Below are 17281 nucleotides of genomic sequence, written 5' to 3'. Positions count from 1 at the left end.
TAAATATAATCCCTTATGCATTTTCTTACCTACAAAATTAAAGTTGGTATGAATCATTGTGTATTGATGTATGTATTAAACTGTCGCAAAACATGAGCGAACAAGCAACAGCCTTTTAGTCGTCCTCTGTTTGGATAATTAAAAAAAACAAAAAACAAATGAGGAGGAAAGCGCTCCTGGAGGGAGTATTTGAACCAAACCGGAAGTGAGGTGCGGATGACTGCGTGGTGTCGCTATTTGAGGCTCGACTCGGAGCGGGTGGATTTTTTCGGGAGGGAAACTTTATCGGGTTTAACGGGATCCGAGCTCCATTAATTCATTTCGCTTAATTAGCAGAGCCAGTGCAGCCGTACTGAGAGAGGTAGGAACCGACCCAGATGGCTTTTATCTCCGCTTCTTTGTCGTGTATCGTGATATTTTCGCCCCCTTCACTTTGCGCCATTTTCGCTAGTTTGGTAACGCATAAATGTGCGCCTTTCAGCTCTTTGTCTTTATTCTTTAACGCTTTGCGACATGTTTAAATCTTCGGTGCTTTTCTTCCTATTTTTTCCAGCAAAACGGGGTTATAAACGGGTTTTTGTGCCGTGTGGATGGCAGTGATTACTTTCCGCTCGTCCTAAATGGTCTAAATCAAGTGCAGTTGCGCATTTTTTGTGCTGCATCAGGCCGTGGCAGACGCTAACTGCGCCAGCGCCTGTTTGGATGTAGCACAATTCTGGCGCACATGAGTTAGCTTATCAAGCTAACAGGGTAGCATGCTAATCAATTAGCATTGGCGGTCAGTTTGTGAATGTTTTAGGGTAACTTTACCTGGACAACACAAATCAGTGAGTTAAAAATTCAAACTGTACACCAAAGTCAAAGTATTTTGTCTGTTTTTATGCTCCAAACTTAGCGGAAAACATTTCCGGTTCAGGTCTAACCACCGGCTAACTTGGCTAGCTTTCCAGACATGTCGGATAAAAACGCTGCTTTCGGTCATTCTCAGCCTAAAAGCCAATAAAAAACCGCCAGTTTTTAACTTTAACAACAGTGAAGCTTTGTATGAAGCTAGTAGACGGCGTGCTGATTCTTTGGAGTAACTGTTAACATTTTGTTGCTACTTTATCTTATTTAACCGCCGTTGCTATAGAGATGGCGACATGCCATCAGAGCATACTAATTTAATGTTTTGAACGGCCTTAAAGCAGACTGGCAGGTTATCAACAAATTAAATCAAACTGTAAATGTGTCATTAAAACATCTAAATGGACACAAAGATGTAAATATGTACTAAGTAATAAACTTTAAAAGCCACTGGAATATGTTTATCAAAACATATAAATCTTTAGACAGTTTCTCTGATCTGTGATCAGATATTTAAGTAGTTTAATGTTTTTGTTATAAATTAAATGCATAAAAACTAAGACTCAGCACTTAAACCAGCAGTATTTACTTTAACGATGCACCAGTATTCCCATTGAGCCGGTTCCAGTGTAGATTCATTTCTTTTTCTCCAAGGAGAAAAATGTATATTTTGTTTAAAGAAACCGAATAAAATGTAGGAGAACAACCTTTCCAGTTCTATTAGACTCAAAAGATTCATAAAAGCACATTAATGTCCTGGAAAAGCCTCACTTAATGCTCTTTTGTTATCTGTTTATTAATTTGAGATAATTTTACACCCTGCTCCTACTTTTTACTCTTGTTAAAGTTGCTAATAAATGTTTCTTTACATGTTTTTCCAGGAGTCTAAAAATGTCAGGCATTGCATTGAGCCGGCTTGCACAGGAGCGCAAGGCATGGCGGAAGGACCATCCGTTTGTAAGTCCCTCTCAGAAAACTCACCTGTTGAGTTTCATGTCCTGATTCGTATTAATTCTGGTTAATTTCTCTTTTTCCAGGGATTTGTAGCCGTTCCAACAAAAAACCCAGATGGAACCATGAATCTCATGAACTGGGAATGTGCCATTCCTGGGAAAAAAGGGGTAAACTCTCCTGTTGTTGTTACTCGGTAGAGAATTCCCACAGGAAAAACTTTTTTTTTCTCTCCTGTGTTGGTTGCATGAATTATTAAACCGTTCTTTTATTTAAAACTTGAGGCTAACAATCATCAGACGCAGATCAGTGAATGTTTCTGCTTCCAAATGGATTAAATCTGCTGTAAAAATGGCCGCCCGCGTCCTGCTGCGCTGACTAACGGCTCCGTCTCTTCCCAGACTCCGTGGGAAGGAGGTTTGTTCAAACTGCGGATGTTGTTCAAGGACGATTACCCGTCATCGCCTCCAAAATGTGAGTCCTGCGACCTGCTGTGACCCTGATGAAGAGCAAACAGCAGAGCGGCACCGCGCCCGGCTGTTTGCACTGAAATCCAGACAAATTTCAGTTTTTATTTGCAAATCGTTAACAGAATTTTAAAAAATTCAACAATTATTAGATTCCAAGGTTCCTAGAAAGTCAGAAAGTTAATTTAAATAGTTTCCATTCTGGGTATTTGAAATGGAAAATCGCCATAGAAACTTAATTTTTTTTTTTTTTTTTTAAATTTATACTTTTTTAAACAAAATAATCTGGAATAGGTTTGAGTCTGGAAGATTTGGATTTTCCTGTTTTGCTTTCATTATCTTAGTTGGGGATGCAAATACTTTTAGTAATCAAATATTCTTTCAAGTAACTTTCTAGCTTTTAATAGTTTGAGATGTAATAATCCTGAGATTATTATAATTATTTTATGGTTTCATTGAGTCACTTTTTAACGAAAGTCATTTTGAACTGAAAGAGATTGTTAAACATGCAGGATTGGAGCTGAATGTTTCCAGCTGGCAGTAAAGCGTTTTGTTTTCCTGCCAGGTAAATTTGAGCCGCCGCTCTTCCATCCCAACGTTTACCCGTCAGGGACAGTATGCCTATCCATTCTAGAGGAGGACAAGGACTGGAGACCCGCCATCACAATAAAGCAGGTCAGCATTATTACCACAAACATAAGTATTACATCCTGAATATTTAAAACTGATTAATGTTTATTACTGCTGTTTAGATCTTATTAGGTATCCAGGAACTCCTAAACGAGCCAAATATCCAGGATCCAGCCCAAGCAGAGGCGTACACGATCTACTGGTGAGCAGCTGAACTTCACCTTTATTATAGATCGTTTTAGCTCCAGGCAGCTCAACGTGCTTTAAATTATAAAAACAGGATGAACAAACATCAGATTACAGCAGCAAAATGAATGAAAAGGTTCTAATCCAGACTAAAATTAATCTAATCTGTTTATGAATCAAAAGCAGCTCCAACCAGCTGGGTTTAGTCTGGATTCATAGGAACTCAGAGTTTCAGCTGTTTGTTTACTGGAAGTTTGTTCCAGATTTGTGGCTCATACAATCTGAATGCTGCTTCTCCATGTTTGGTTCTGGTTCTGGATGCAGAGCAGAACCAGAACCATCAGACCTGAGAGGTCTGGACGGCTGATCCAGCAGCAGCTGATCTTTAATTCGTTCAGTGATTTATGAACTACCAGCTGTAGTTTAAAGTCTGTTCTCTGAAGGACTGTAGAGCCGGGTGGTGTCTCCATTTTCCTGGTTTTAGTCAGAACTCCAGCAGCAGCGTTCTGGATCAGCTGCAGCCGGAGGATTTAGTTTATTTTAGTCAGACCTATACCGACGCTGTTGCAGTAATAAATGCGACGGATGGATGAGTTTCTCTGGATGTTTCAAACCTTTAATCTTAAAATGTTCTCCAGGTGTCAGAAGGCCGATTTTGTAACCGTCTTTATGTGGCTCTGAAGGTTCAGGTTCTCTGGTTTCCAGTGTTTTGATCTCAAGGTTTAGTTTAAGTCTCTGTTCCCAGAGACTTCATAATTCATTTTATTTGTTGTTTCTGTTTATTTATTTTGCATATTTAAAATGTCTTCCACTGTTAAATGTTCATTAGAATTTAAAGTTTATTGATCTGTGAGAATGTCTTCTTGCATTATTATCATTATGTTGCTGGAAAATGGTTTCAAAACATTATTATTTATCAGAATAACTTCTGGGACATTTTATTATCAGTAGAATTTATTGCGGCAGATTTTTTGGTCATCCATTCTTTTCTATTTTGTTGGCCTTTTTTTTTTACCACTCTTGACTTGTCAACGGCCAAACAAAATAATTTCAAGGGCCACAAATGGCCCCTGGACTACACTTTGGACACCCCTCATCTGGAGTCCAGATGACTTCTTTGGTTCGGGCTGGTAGGACTCCGGTTCTGTTCTGGATCTCCGAATAAAATCTGGTTCATTTTTTCTTTTTAATAAATTAAAATGTTTTTGTTCTGGCAGATTATTTCACTTATAACTAGTTACTTTTTCATCAATATTATTATTATTATGATTTTTAGCTCCTGTTTGTTACGGAAAAGTTACTTATCAGTTAGTTTTGTCTAAATTAAGTGAACAGATGTTTGCAGTATAAACTAGATTTAAAATACTTCAACGTTTAATTTTTGCTGTGTTTATTTCCGAAATGAAGTTAGAAAAATTCACCTTGAAAATACAGGAAAAGACTTTGAACTTAGAAACTTTATGAAATGTTTTGATCCAATCAGGAAATGATAAAAGTGCTTGAACTGTGCAGGACAAACGTATCATGATATTAGCCTGTCATATCAGTCGATGTCAATAATTATTGATTAGTTTTTGTGTTAAATATCTTAAATACTCCAAGCTGTTTTTATTTTTAAAGTTTTGAGGCGAAGTGGGGGAACTTGAAACTGATTCAGGCCCAGTTAGGCAGGTAGTTGCTAGGTAACAGAGATTTGGGGGAACTTGAAACTGCCTATTACCCAGCAGGTTGCCAGGCAACCAGAGAGGGAGCGAGTGGGTTGATTCCACCAGCCTGGAATATTCTACATTTTACATTAGATGCTTTATCTACTGATATTGATCTTGTTTCTATCACCATATATATTATTGATTATTATTGACTTATTGTCCAGGACGATCAAATTAAACGTAATTCTGATTGATTTTCTCTGTAATTTCTTTCGTTTCAGCCAAAACAGAGTAGAATATGAGAAAAGAGTTCGAGCACAGGCCAAGAAGTACTCTCCGTCGTAAGAGGCGCCGGCCTGGCCCGGCCCGGCCCGGCCCGCTGCGGCTGAAGGAACGGGTTTAAGGAGAAGCGCCCCGCCCCCGCCCGGCCTCCATGAATGTGCCCCTCTCACACCGGGACTCGCTTACAGACTCGTATTTAAACTCCACATTCTGTGCCATCCGTTCCCCCTTCGCCTGTCCGTTTGGTTCTGACCCGCCGGGCGGCGCGGCGCCGGGAGGGGACGCTCGTTTCTTTTTAAACGTTGTCTTATGTGGTGCAAGGGACGCAGCTTCGGTTTCTCCATCAACTCCACGCGAGCCGTCTGTCATCCATGTTCATGGAAGTAAAAGTCTTTCTTTTTTTGTTTTGTTTTATTTTAATTTTTTTTTTGCTCTTTTACAGGGTCTCTTCCTTTATTTTGTTTTCCATAAATTTAATGTAAAAATCTGCTTATTTCATTGTCAGTATTTGATCTGCTGTATAATGAATGGCACTTTTATACTGTTGTATCCCACTAGTGTCTCTAGATGGTCCAGTCTAATTTTCTTTCCCAGGTTTTTCTATTCAGCATGCTGTAATATACGATAGATCTGCTGCCTTGGCTTTTTGTTATTCAGAGTGTTGCTATGGGATACGTAAAAATGGCCGCAGTAACTGAGGCAGGTAGGCTTACTTCTGTACTTTAAGGTTATATGGTGCTTTGTTCATGTATGTGTTTGCTTAATAAAACTTTCTATAAAACCTTCAAGTTGTTTATTACTTTATTCAAGCAATCAATTTTATCAGTGCCATAAAATTATACAGTACAAAAGCTGTGAGAATACATGAAATAAAATAAAACTTGTAGAGTAGCTTTACAAATCCCTAAAGAAGCTTAAATGTTTTTATTTTACCTCATTAAAACCATAAACTTTTTCATTTCAACCCTGAAAAAATCAGCAGTGAAACTGGTGGCAGCATCATGCTGAGTGGATGGGAAGATGGCTAGAGCTAATGCTGGGTACAAATGTGGTCACCATGGTAACTGCGTTCCGGTTAACGAAGTCGGGTTTCCAACATGGCGGCGCCCATGTAGACGTTTGTGTTGGTGCATACAAACTTTTTGCTTCACTTTCAACAAACGTAACTTAATTTGTTCAGGTTAGAGTTTCAGGTCCTGCTTGAAACATTTTATATCTAAAATATGTTTCTGCCACAACTTACTGCTGCTGAGCCAAGGAGCGGCCATATTTCTTGCTTTCTTTCCTGACTTTCTTCTACTACTCTCCCATTTGAATTGTTTTATTTCAGTTATTAAAGGGGCAGTGCCATGTGTTTTCTAGATATATAGTGTCATTTTACAGCATAATTAACTGTTTAAGTTATAAAAAAGGGTTTATATATCAAATATAACTCAAGAAAATTGACTTCCTAATTTAACACCTGGAATTTGGGCCTCTGTCTCTTTAAGAACTTCTCTTTCTGAAGCTCTGCCTTCAGGAAGTCATCCCAAAATGGCTCCTCTATTAATGTTTCTACCAGCGTTGTTCTGAGCAGCAGCTCCTATGTTGAGCTAGTCTGAAGGATCTGAGTAGGGGAGGAGCTGCGATTTAAAGGCGGGGCTAGGTCCTCCCAGGCGTTTTGAACAGCTGAATGGTTGCCATGGAGATTAATGGATTTCTCAAACATGTATGAATTTTTTTTTTCTAAAGCACCTTGAGACTACATTTGTTGTGAATCGGTGGTAGGTAAATAAACTCAATTAAATTTAGTAGACGTGATCCTAATCACCATGACAACAGAAAGAAATTACAATCGCTTTCTGTTGTATCCAAGTAGATTTTAATTTAAAAATCATAGTTTTGTCCTAATTTATATTTGAATCGTAGTCAGCAGTGGGGGCCGTAAGATATCAGTCCTGGGCTGTAAATGGCCCTTGCGCCCCACTTTGAATATGTGTCAGAACAGCCTAGTCAAAGTCCATATGTAAATCTAATTGAGAATCTTTGAGAACTAAGAGTTGCTCTCCTGTCATTTTGACCGGACTGAAGCGTTTTTACAGCGACTACCTGGAGTCGCCCCCTGCAGGCGCTGAGCTGCAGCTGCAGGTCTGCTTATGAGTGAATGCACCACAGGATGCCATAAAGCTGAAGTGAATATTTTTCAGGGTTTTGCTTATGGAGCTCATAACTGTTGGGTTTATCCCTCCATCCCAGCGTCGGAGAAGCGCGGTTGGGCCTTCAGGTCTCCATGGCAACCCGCCGCGGCGCAGCCGGCCTGTTGCAGGCAGCTGAGAGTGCAGTACTCGTTGCAGTACCAGGACGACTCCTTCTCCAGGGAGGTGTCGCTGCAGAGCCAGCAGCCGGAGTCCTGCGCCGGGCTGCAGGACCGGCAGTAGCCGCTCAGGCTGCGCGCCGACAGGCGCTGGTCCAGCAGCGGGGCCGCGCAGCCGCAGACCGACTCCCGCATGCTCAGGACGTCCACTGATGACGACATGTTGCTGTAGGCCCGGTTCTCCATGAAGTGCTGCTGGAACTGGGCCGGGTACTGGTCGAACTGGAAGTCCTGGACCGGCATGCACTCCACCAGGCTGTCGACCTGCAGCGCCTCCTCTGGTTTCAGCACGTCGGCCGCGTTTTCCTGCGTGAGCACCCAGCTCTGCCGGACGGTAAGGAGCTCGATTAATTTTTTAAAATTCTGATTAATCGATTAATCGTCAGAATAATTTGTTATTCTAAAGATTAATCTATTGTTCTAAAAATTGCTCACCAGAATAATAGCTTAAATTGATTATTCTTACAAATATTCTGATGATTGATTGATTAATGTCAGAACAATCAATTATTCTTTTAATTATTCTGATGACTAATCAAATAGTCATAATAATAGGTTATTTTTTTCTATTATTCTGCTGATTAATTGGCACATTATGCAAATTCTTTATTTAATGGCTTAAGCTTACTTTGTAGAATACTAAAAATAAATTTAAAAACCCAAATAAATAATTTATTTCCCTTTTTAAATAAGAAAATAAACATTGCCTAAAATAAAATAACAGCATTCCTCTAATGAGTTCTTGCTCGTTTAAGGATGAAATGATTCTTCTGACATCAACATGAGAAAAGATCTGGACTGAACATTAATTCATGTTAAATCCAAAATCTATATTTTTGTCAAGTTTTAGCTTAATTACGGCTTTTATTATGTTGTCTTTTATCTTTACTTTAAATAGCAAGTATTTGAATAATTGATTAATCACAATTAATTGGATGAATTATCCACAGAGCAAAGATACTTAAAAGACAATTTTACCATTAAAAGGAACTGAAACAAGTAGCAGAAACAGTTTATCGGCGGTGGCTCTGGATTACCTTAAAGTCTCCCTGGCAGTCTTTGTACAGGCTGTGGAAATACGGAGCAGGAGTCGGGATGAAGGTGCTGCGCTTCCACCTGGGTCAAAATGTTCCGTTTTTAGAAAAATGTCTTCATAAACGATTTAAAAAAATAACATTTTTAGTAATTCAGAATGAGGAGAGCCTTACTTTCTGACTGAACCGTAACAAACCAGCACCAGAACCACCAGAGCACATAACAGGCCGAATGTCAAAGGCAGGTTGAAAATGAATTCGTTTTCCTTAAAAGCTGCAGGAACACAAGAAGACCCATAAAAACCAACCGACGGGAACGTTTCTGCTCTACGGTCTTCATTTAATCTGACCATCAGCGGCCGGCTCCGTCCTCCACTGAACCGCAGAGGACCAGTCGCTCCACTGGCCCTGGTAGTGAACCTGGTTTGGACTAGACCGCACTTGTGCAGCGTACTCGGTGCTGGGCTCAAAGTGCTCGTCTTCCACAGAGTGCGTTGTGCTGACGCTGCTGATGGTGATGTTACGAGCTTCTAGCTAAAAAACAAGCAGGCGAGAAGAATCCAGTCATCCTGCAGATCCGAAACATCACATTTCACCGAAATGAGAGGATAAATAAAACCTGGAGGAAACGTTTGGACCCAATGGGGTTCCGTACATCAACACTGGACACAGATTACAGCTGTAAAACTTTATTGAGAATCAGATTATTATTAAATATGATTAATTTTTTTCAGAAAAGCTTCATTAAAATATGTTGAATTGTTTAAAATTTAAGTTTTAAAGGAAATGTGTGTTGTAAAGAATAATCTTCATTGTTTGATTCTTGTGTTGCCATAGTTACAATCTGAAACTACGACAAGTTTATCTTTTTCTTTCGGTTATTGGACGATATGGCTGAAAAACGTATCGCGATATAAGCGTTTCATATCAGTTTATCAATAATTATTTATTTGTTTTTTTTTGTTTTAATTATCAGAAATACTGATGAACTTTGCTGTTTTATCCAGTTTTCCCTCCATTTTGCTTTTCATTTTTTTTAGCAGTTATGAGGCAAAGAGGGGAATTTGAAACTGCTCCAGTTACTCAGCAGGTCGTTGCTAGGTAACCGAAGTTTGGGGGAACTTGAAACTGCTTCTTACCCAGCAGGTTGTTGCCAGGCAACCAAAGAGCGAGTGAGTTAGTTGATTTACCAACCTGGAATGTTCTATGTATTAAATATTCTATCAGACATATTTTCTATTGATATTGATCATGTGTCTATCGTGATATATATTGTCCGCAATTTTAGAACAACAAGAAAAAGCTTCTGTATTTCAATTAAAGGTGTAAAGTTATGGAACAAGTTACATGAAGATTTAAAACAAAGCAATAGTTTAACACAATTCAAAAGAAAGTACAAAGAGGTAATTTTCAATAGATACACATACGGGTGATGGAAAGCAATAAGGTGTGTATTGCAGATAACTTGGTGTAAGGGTTTAGAAAGACAAACCAGCATAAAATGGGAAAATGTATAGGTAAATATTAGTAACTGTTACTTCTGACTGCCACTTTGATTTTGATTTTTTTAATGACAGTAGGACTCTAAAGTTTCAAGTGTTTAGGGGGTAGGAGTTTATAAGTTCTCACTTCTTCCTACCCCATTTTGAGCATGATATGTTAACTGAAACAAAAAAATCTGTATTTTCTCTTCTTTCTTATGCACTTCTTGTTACTGTGCACTATTTTATTTTTATATTTGTATCATGTTCGAATAAAATTTCATTTCATTTCATTTCATTGATGTATTGTCTCAGTAATTAATAACTAATAATGGCTGATTTTAGGCCCAGATGATGATGATCTCACCCGGTGTTTGTCGGCCATCTTGTGGATCTGCAGCTGATACATCAGGTTTTCTCTCAGCCCCATTCTGGAGAAACGCTCATAGGTGCTTTTCCAGGTGAAGCGGAGTCGGGTGGCGTTGTGGCTGACCTCCAGGCAGCAGGGGGCGCTGGGCTTGACTGACGGAGGAAACAGAGCAGGTTTTACCTGAGCTGTCACAGGTAGAGCAGCATGTTGACCTTTCACTTAGGACAGCCAATAATGATTATTCTACCAATTATTCTGACAATTAATTGATTAATTGGATAAAAAATTGGTACATTCTGGAGATTTTTCATTCAATCACTTAAGCCTTTTTATAAATGCATTAAAAGATGTGAATTAATAATTTAAGCAAAATAATAAATGATAGAAATGGTGTTTAATAGGAGATTTTTTTTAAATCATTTTTATCATTTGATGAGTTTCTGGGTCCCAAAAGTAAAAAAACATCTGAGAAAATTTTTAGATTAATCTCAGAAATTTCCTGGAAAAAAACTAGAGAATCAAAAACTTTTGAAACACTGAAATTTCACATTTTTTTGTGTGCAAATTATCAACTTTTCAGACTTAAAGGTTTCAATGTTTTTTTTTTTCTTGAAAGTTTCTGATTTTTTTTCTGACAAATGTTCAACTTTTCAAACTCAAAAATATTTTTTTTTCCATGAGGTTTCTGAGATTAATTTTGAGTTTTCTTCTCATAAAATTCAGACTTTGGCCTCAGAATTTTAGTGGAAATAAACTCAGAAATTTCCAGTGTTTTTTTTCTTGCAGTTTCCACTTTTGGAGTTCAGGAATTTTCACCTTTTTTCTATAAAATATCTGAGATTAATCTAAAATTTTCAGAGATTTTTTGGGAGAAATTGACTCCCAGAAAACTGTCCTCAGTGTCTCTAATACGGCGTCGTATATTTCTGTTCTGCTTTGTGTTGCTCTGCCATAAACGACGCCAGTAAAATCGAAAAGGTTTGGTGTTGTGATAAAATTAGTTAAAATAATCCCGACTTACTGTGTAACTCCGGCTCATAATCTTCCTTCAGTAACTCACAGATCTCATTGTGGTTTTTACACAAAGAAATCTCAAAATGTTCATCGTCTGAAAATTTTTCCGTTTCGTTGTAGGGCATCAGGGATCTGTCGAGCGAACAGAAGAAGCCAGCCGTCGTGTTTTTCAGCAGACATTTATACTCTGTCCTGTGGAGAAGAAACCAAAATGTAATGGCCGCCGTTGCTACGGGCAACAGGCTGTTTGGCGTTAATCCGCCTTACTGGTCCAAATCGCTGATGACTTTCAGCCAGTAGGTTTGGTTGCTGGCTGGTAGTGAGGCGTTCAGGGAACAGTTGAGGGTGAACAGATAATTGTTCACACAATCCAGATTATAATCTGTGTCTGGAAAAGATGGCAGATGTGAATTTTGATCAGTTTCAGTTAATCTCAGTGATCTTAATCCCATCCAGACATTTCTGGAACATTCCTGAGTTTATTCTCCTTTCATTATCTTAAAATAAAAAGCAGTTTTCGGCAGGTAAAAATGCTGATTTATGATTTTTAATGTTTGAATTTAATCTGTCACAGAGATCCCATAATCTGCTGTCATTTGGAGGTTTAATTTGAAATTAAATAATTTGTTTGGACTTAAAATTGCATCAAAAGTTTTCTATAGAAGAAAAAAAGGAAAACAAAAAAGCATTTTACTTGAAAAATAAGTAAATATCTTACTAAATAATTAATAATATTTGAGAGGAAGAACAAAACAAACAATAAAAGTGAATATTGCCTGCAAAGTATCATTTTTATTATTATTATATTTAGTAAACAAAACTCCACAACTAAAATAAGACAAGTTATAATTAGTTTCCTACTAATATATATTTACACACATTCACAGCTAGTTATTTTTTCATCAATACTAAGGAATTATTGACTCAAGATGAAAAGTTATCTGTAATTTAAATTATTTTATTTGTATGAAGATATTTCCACAAGAAACTGAACTATAATTACTTGGTAAGATTTAGTGGTTTTCAGTGCAGAGAGCGAATACAAGGAAGACGATAAATATTAGCTTCAGCGCTAACATGACTTCTGCTGTGCGTATTAATGCGTGTTCAGGCATGAACCAGGACCAAACGAGGAGAAGCACCTTTCAGTTTCTATGCACCACAGATTTGGAACAAACTTCCAGAAAACTGTAAAACAGCTGAAACACTGAGAGCCTTTAAATCTCAACTTAAAACCCACCTGGTTAGAGCTGCTTATGGCTAAATTAGGGTTAGAGTGGGTTTGATGTCTTCAATGTTTTCTATTTATTAATTTCTTTTTATTTCTCTTTCTCACTGTTTACGTTTTAATGATGTAAAGCCCCCCGGAAAACGTCCCAGTTAAGCGACGTTTAACTGAAGTCCTAAAAGGGTTTTAATGTTTTTATCTTTTTTTTTTTCAAAATCTCTTTCTCACTGTTTATTACATGCTGTTTTTATTTTAATTATGTAAAGCACTTTGAAAGGCCTTGCTGCTGAAATGTGCTATACAAATAAAATTTGATTGATTGATTGATTGATTGATGTTGGTGTTTAAAATATTACATTTAGAAGCGTTTTCAGAGGAAGTTTTAAGTGGATTTTAGCTTTTATAACTCGGTTCAATGTTGCTGAAATTGACGAACAGGAAGTAAAGTTTTCGCTCCATTTCTTTAATTTCTTTTGTTTTAAGCTTTTTTGTCTCATGTTTCAGATCTTTAAGCAACATCTGAAGCTCTGCAGGCCTAATGCCTCAGCATAGGTCAGAGGTCATGACTTAACGACACAGTCTGCTGTGAATCTGCTGTTTTTAGTCACTCAGGTTATTTTTTTATGGTCTGAAACTCAGTCAGAGTTGGGTTGTTGATTTGAAGTGACAAAAACAAAATAAATCCAGTAAATACTTTTTCAAATGGTGCTAAAACTTCAGTAAAATACCAGAAACATGATTTTATCACCATTTTCTTCTCATCTTCTGTTTGTTTCAGTTTCTGACGTCAGACACAGAAACGCTGAGAGGATTTTAGAGCCGTTGTAACCGAGCGATTTATTAATAATTTCTGGGTTGAGTTTGTTTTTGTTTCAGCTGCGCGTTGTTATATTTGTCTGAAATAGACCAAAGTGTTTTATTCTGCCTGACCGAGGCGTCAGACGTGTGAAAAGTCAGACGCTGAGACGTTCACAGCCACTGCTCAGAAAAAATAATACAAGATCAAACTATCAAAGCCACCAGGGGCCTTTACAGCCACCGTTTCAGAGTTTTTACTGAGATTCTCTTCATTTGAAGAGGAAACAGCTAAAGTGCAAAAAAATAAATTAATCCAAGAATATTTGGCCTAATTTCTGGTGCAAATATCTTGAAATAAAACAAAAATAATTTAAAAAATGAAGTTTCACCAGTTAAAGCAGCTTGTTTTATCTGATTGGAACAAAACATTACAGAAAGTTTCAAAGTTCAGGATTCGTGCTTTTCCCCCCAGTAAAATGCACTGTAAAAACTAACTGGTTTAGATCAGTGGACGCATCGCAGTGCGCCTGAAATACGACAAAATTACGTTACATTTTCAACAAACGGGAGCTTGTTTTAAGTCAATAGTTTGTTAATATTGATAAAAATGACTGGTTTTGCTTGCAGGTTATTTCATTTATAATATGGAAAATATATAATCTTAAAAGTGAAATAATCTGCCAGTGGAACCAGAACTTTTTATAATCAATATTAAAGAATTATTAACTCTAAACAAGCTCCTGTATCTTACTGAAAAGTTACTTGTAAGTTTATTTTGTTTATTTTTATTGTGCTGAGATGTTTGCAGTAGCTACTAGACTAACATTACTTGGTAAGACTTTGTGTTTTTGCAGTGCTGATAAGGAAGCTGAGTGTTAGCTTCTGAAACGGCCTCCAATGCGCATATTAATGCTTTTTTAAGTACATTTAGTGTGTGAAATATTAAAAAAATTAAGCTAAAAGCATTTTAAATCAGTAATTACTTAGAACTGATCAAAAGGTTCCAGTTCCACTGGCAGATTATTTCATTTTTTACAGTGGAAAAACATTTTTAAAGTGTAATTATTACTGAGGAATTACTGACTTAAAACTAACTAATATTTCTCCATTTTGTCTTATTGAAGATACTTAGAAACTAGATCAGAAATACTTTTTAAAATTTGTGTTTTTAGCAGAAAACAGTTCATTAGTTTCTCATAAAACATGAAATCTAATTTTTAAAGCTTTAAAACTTTGATCTGCTGAAGCTAATGAAGTTTTTCTGTTGGTAGTAAACAGAGTGAAACCTGCAGCCGGGTCTCCTAGCAACCAGGTGGAGCGGAGGAGAGTCAGGATCAGCAGCTTCATCCTCAGAGGAGGCCGGCGCTCCATCATCATCATCATCATCAGCCGCTGTGCCGCCGCCGGCTGAGATCTCTGCGCTCTCTGAGGTTAGCAGCAGCAGCTTTAAAGCAAACAGCAAGAGGCGGATCCGTTTCTCACCAATCGCCTGCTTCACTCAAAGAGGATGTTGTTTGTTTTGTTGTTTTATTCTAAAAGCAGCTGAAGTGTAAAATGAGCCTCAGGTTTAACAGAAAGCCTGACTTCATCAGTGAACATCCAGGCTGCTGGGTTTCTCCCATTAGATGAATGCTTGTGAATCGTGGATGCTTCTGTTGGTGGGACTGTACGGACGGTTTCATGCCATACTCACCATGTGGTGAGGCTGGTTTTGATCACTGCGCTGATAAACATGCAGAGATGAAACGAAACGTGTCACGATAGATGTTACCGTCTGAAGAAGCGAACAGCCAGCGCTGAGCGTCGTTTCACTTTCCACTGGAGGAAACTAAAAATTTAACAGGTTTAATCACAGAAACTGATTTTCTGCTAGAAAACGTAACTTTGTTTCAGAACGCACCGATCTGCTGTTTTCACTTCTGATACCGATACCGATATCTGAGGTTTACTATCGGCCGATCGATAAAAAAACAGCAGCTGAAGTGACTTAAAACTTTTCTTTTTTTAAGCACAAACAGATGAACTGAATCATACATTTATTTGATAACTGCAGGAGTTCAGCGCTGAAACATGGAAAATCAACTTTAATCTGTTCAGTCAGAATAACAGCCAGTGGAAATAAATAGAACAAAAACATTAAGTTTACCTGAAACATAAACACCAAAAAATGCTTCAGAAAATCTAATTATGAATTATAAATTGAAAATAAATAGTAAATCATAGAATTAGCCTGAATAGATCTGCGTTTATGAGTCAGGCTCATCAGAGCCGGCCCAAAGCATATGCGAGTTAAACAGCTGCTTAGGGCCTCCACATCACCAGACGGCCCCCAAGAGCCCGAAGTTAGCATATACATATATAAAAATAAAAATTTATATTGATAAATATACATTTAAACTTCACAATAAATTTAGATTTTATAATAAAATTAATCAAGTAAAGCACAGCGTAGTAAAAATAACTACGCTGTGCTTTAAAACACTATTCAAGTAAATATAAATGTTACGCAACCAGAGATTACCATTAGTAACCATTATTGTCATTTTGGTCATTAAAATACCAAACATCCTGTATAGTTTGGTCTGTCTGATGATCATTTTTAAATATGAGATGATTGATCATTGATCGGTTACTCAGAACTTTTTACCGTTTTACTCTTACTTCAGTGAAGTGATTGGCTGCTCTTCCTAACTCTGATCTGACTACAAAGATGAACTTTCAGATCTTCTCTTATTGTCTGCAGCTTTTTAAACCGTAAAAATAATCAAAATATTTTTCAGTTTCCCTCAGTTTGGGTGTTGTCGGCCCCTCGGTGGCTGCTGCAGCAGGAACAGAGGAGCTGTTGTGCAACGCTGCAGCAGCAGCAGGGCTGGGCGCTGCGGCGCTGCTGCTGCTGCTGCTGCTGCTGCTGCTGCTGCGATGCTCAGATAAAAACCCCCGAGGCCCACGGCTTCCTTTAGCGCCTCTGATTCTGTAGATCTTCAGCTGCAGCGTTCGATGAGACCGACTGCATGAAAACAACCAAACGATTCAGAACGACCATCTGCAGGACAATAAAAACCTGACAGCAGCTTTCAGAAGAGCTGAACGCTTTCTGCTGCTGTGAGGTCAAAGGTCGAAGCGATAACAGTCATCTCTGCTGCGTTTGGGTTGGGTTGTCAGAAACATCTCATCTGGCCTCGCCGCAGCAGAACTACAACCTGTTTTTATTAATTAGCAGCTCGACTCCTGGCCTGCAGCGCTGATGGAAATATTTATGTTGCGCAACCAGAGATGTGTTGATCTTCGGCGCCGAGCGGCTCTGCAGCATCTGATAGCAGGAGTTTTTTAAAAACGTCTTCATCTGTGGTGGTGAAACTCTGATATGACACGTCTGGATGACATGAAGCGCTTTGCTATCACACTGATAACAAGGATTTTAAAGGAACATCTGCCTGATAACAAATGGTAGTAAGAGAGAAAAAATAATCAGTGACCTGTGAAAACGAGATGTTTTTACTGCGAAACCAAAGAGAGTCAAATTTCTGCTTTTATCAAATAAAATACTTTGGTATTTTAAAGTGTAATAAAGGTCATTAGAAATGAAATTCATGTGCATGTTTCTACCTGAGGTTTACTAATTTAAACTGGATTCTGAGTTTAAAAATCCAGTTTAAGTTGGTGTCCAAAGTGTGGTCCAGGGGCCATTTGTGGCCCTTGGAATTATTTTTTTCATCCGCTTATGACAAGTTGATCATAGTAAAAAACTTGGCCAGCAAAATAGAAAAGAACTGAACCAGAAACTTGTGGCAATTATCTGTTTTCTTTTTTGATGAAAAAAAGAAAAACAAAAGCCTTTTTTATGTTTTCAGCGATTTACAGATTCCATAAAAATTTTGTTCATTTTTGAGCAGGTCAAACTAAATAAAAGGGAGAAAAAAGTAAATAATAAATATAATAAAAAAGTAAATAATAAATAAATAACAAAAATTCAATAAATGAATTTTTGCATT

At 37.8% G+C, this 17281-nt stretch overlaps 2 protein-coding genes across 2 annotated transcripts; one reads left to right on the top strand and one right to left on the bottom strand.

The window, feature by feature from the left end:
- The first annotated feature begins 203 nt into the window (after nt 1-203).
- ube2ib (ubiquitin-conjugating enzyme E2Ib) lies at nt 204-5799 on the top strand. Its single transcript, XM_014973458.2, has 7 exons — nt 204-361; nt 1728-1803; nt 1884-1967; nt 2199-2271; nt 2830-2939; nt 3017-3096; nt 5011-5799. The coding sequence occupies exons 2-7, from the start codon at nt 1738-1740 to the stop codon at nt 5072-5074; spliced, it is 477 nt and encodes a 158-aa protein (XP_014828944.1). The 5' UTR covers nt 204-361; nt 1728-1737; the 3' UTR covers nt 5075-5799.
- Nucleotides 5795-14713, bottom strand: LOC106907648 (interleukin-21 receptor). The gene is made up of 8 exons (XM_014973455.2): nt 14576-14713; nt 11531-11651; nt 11271-11455; nt 10247-10401; nt 8749-8932; nt 8573-8672; nt 8402-8480; nt 5795-7688 (listed from the first exon to the last, which is right to left on the bottom strand). Exons 1-8 carry the CDS (start codon nt 14673-14675, stop codon nt 7230-7232), a joined length of 1383 nt encoding a protein of 460 aa, XP_014828941.2. The 5' UTR covers nt 14676-14713; the 3' UTR covers nt 5795-7229.
- Nucleotides 14714-17281: the final 2568 nt, after the last annotated feature.

The sequence above is a fragment of the Poecilia mexicana genome, unplaced genomic scaffold, assembly GCF_051168715.1.
Source record: "Poecilia mexicana isolate PSO_F unplaced genomic scaffold, ASM5116871v1 scaffold_19, whole genome shotgun sequence".
Classification (NCBI taxonomy): domain Eukaryota; kingdom Metazoa; phylum Chordata; class Actinopteri; order Cyprinodontiformes; family Poeciliidae; genus Poecilia; species Poecilia mexicana.
The sequence above is the reverse complement of the archived record's forward strand: the minus strand, read 5'-3'. Positions and strand labels throughout refer to the sequence as shown.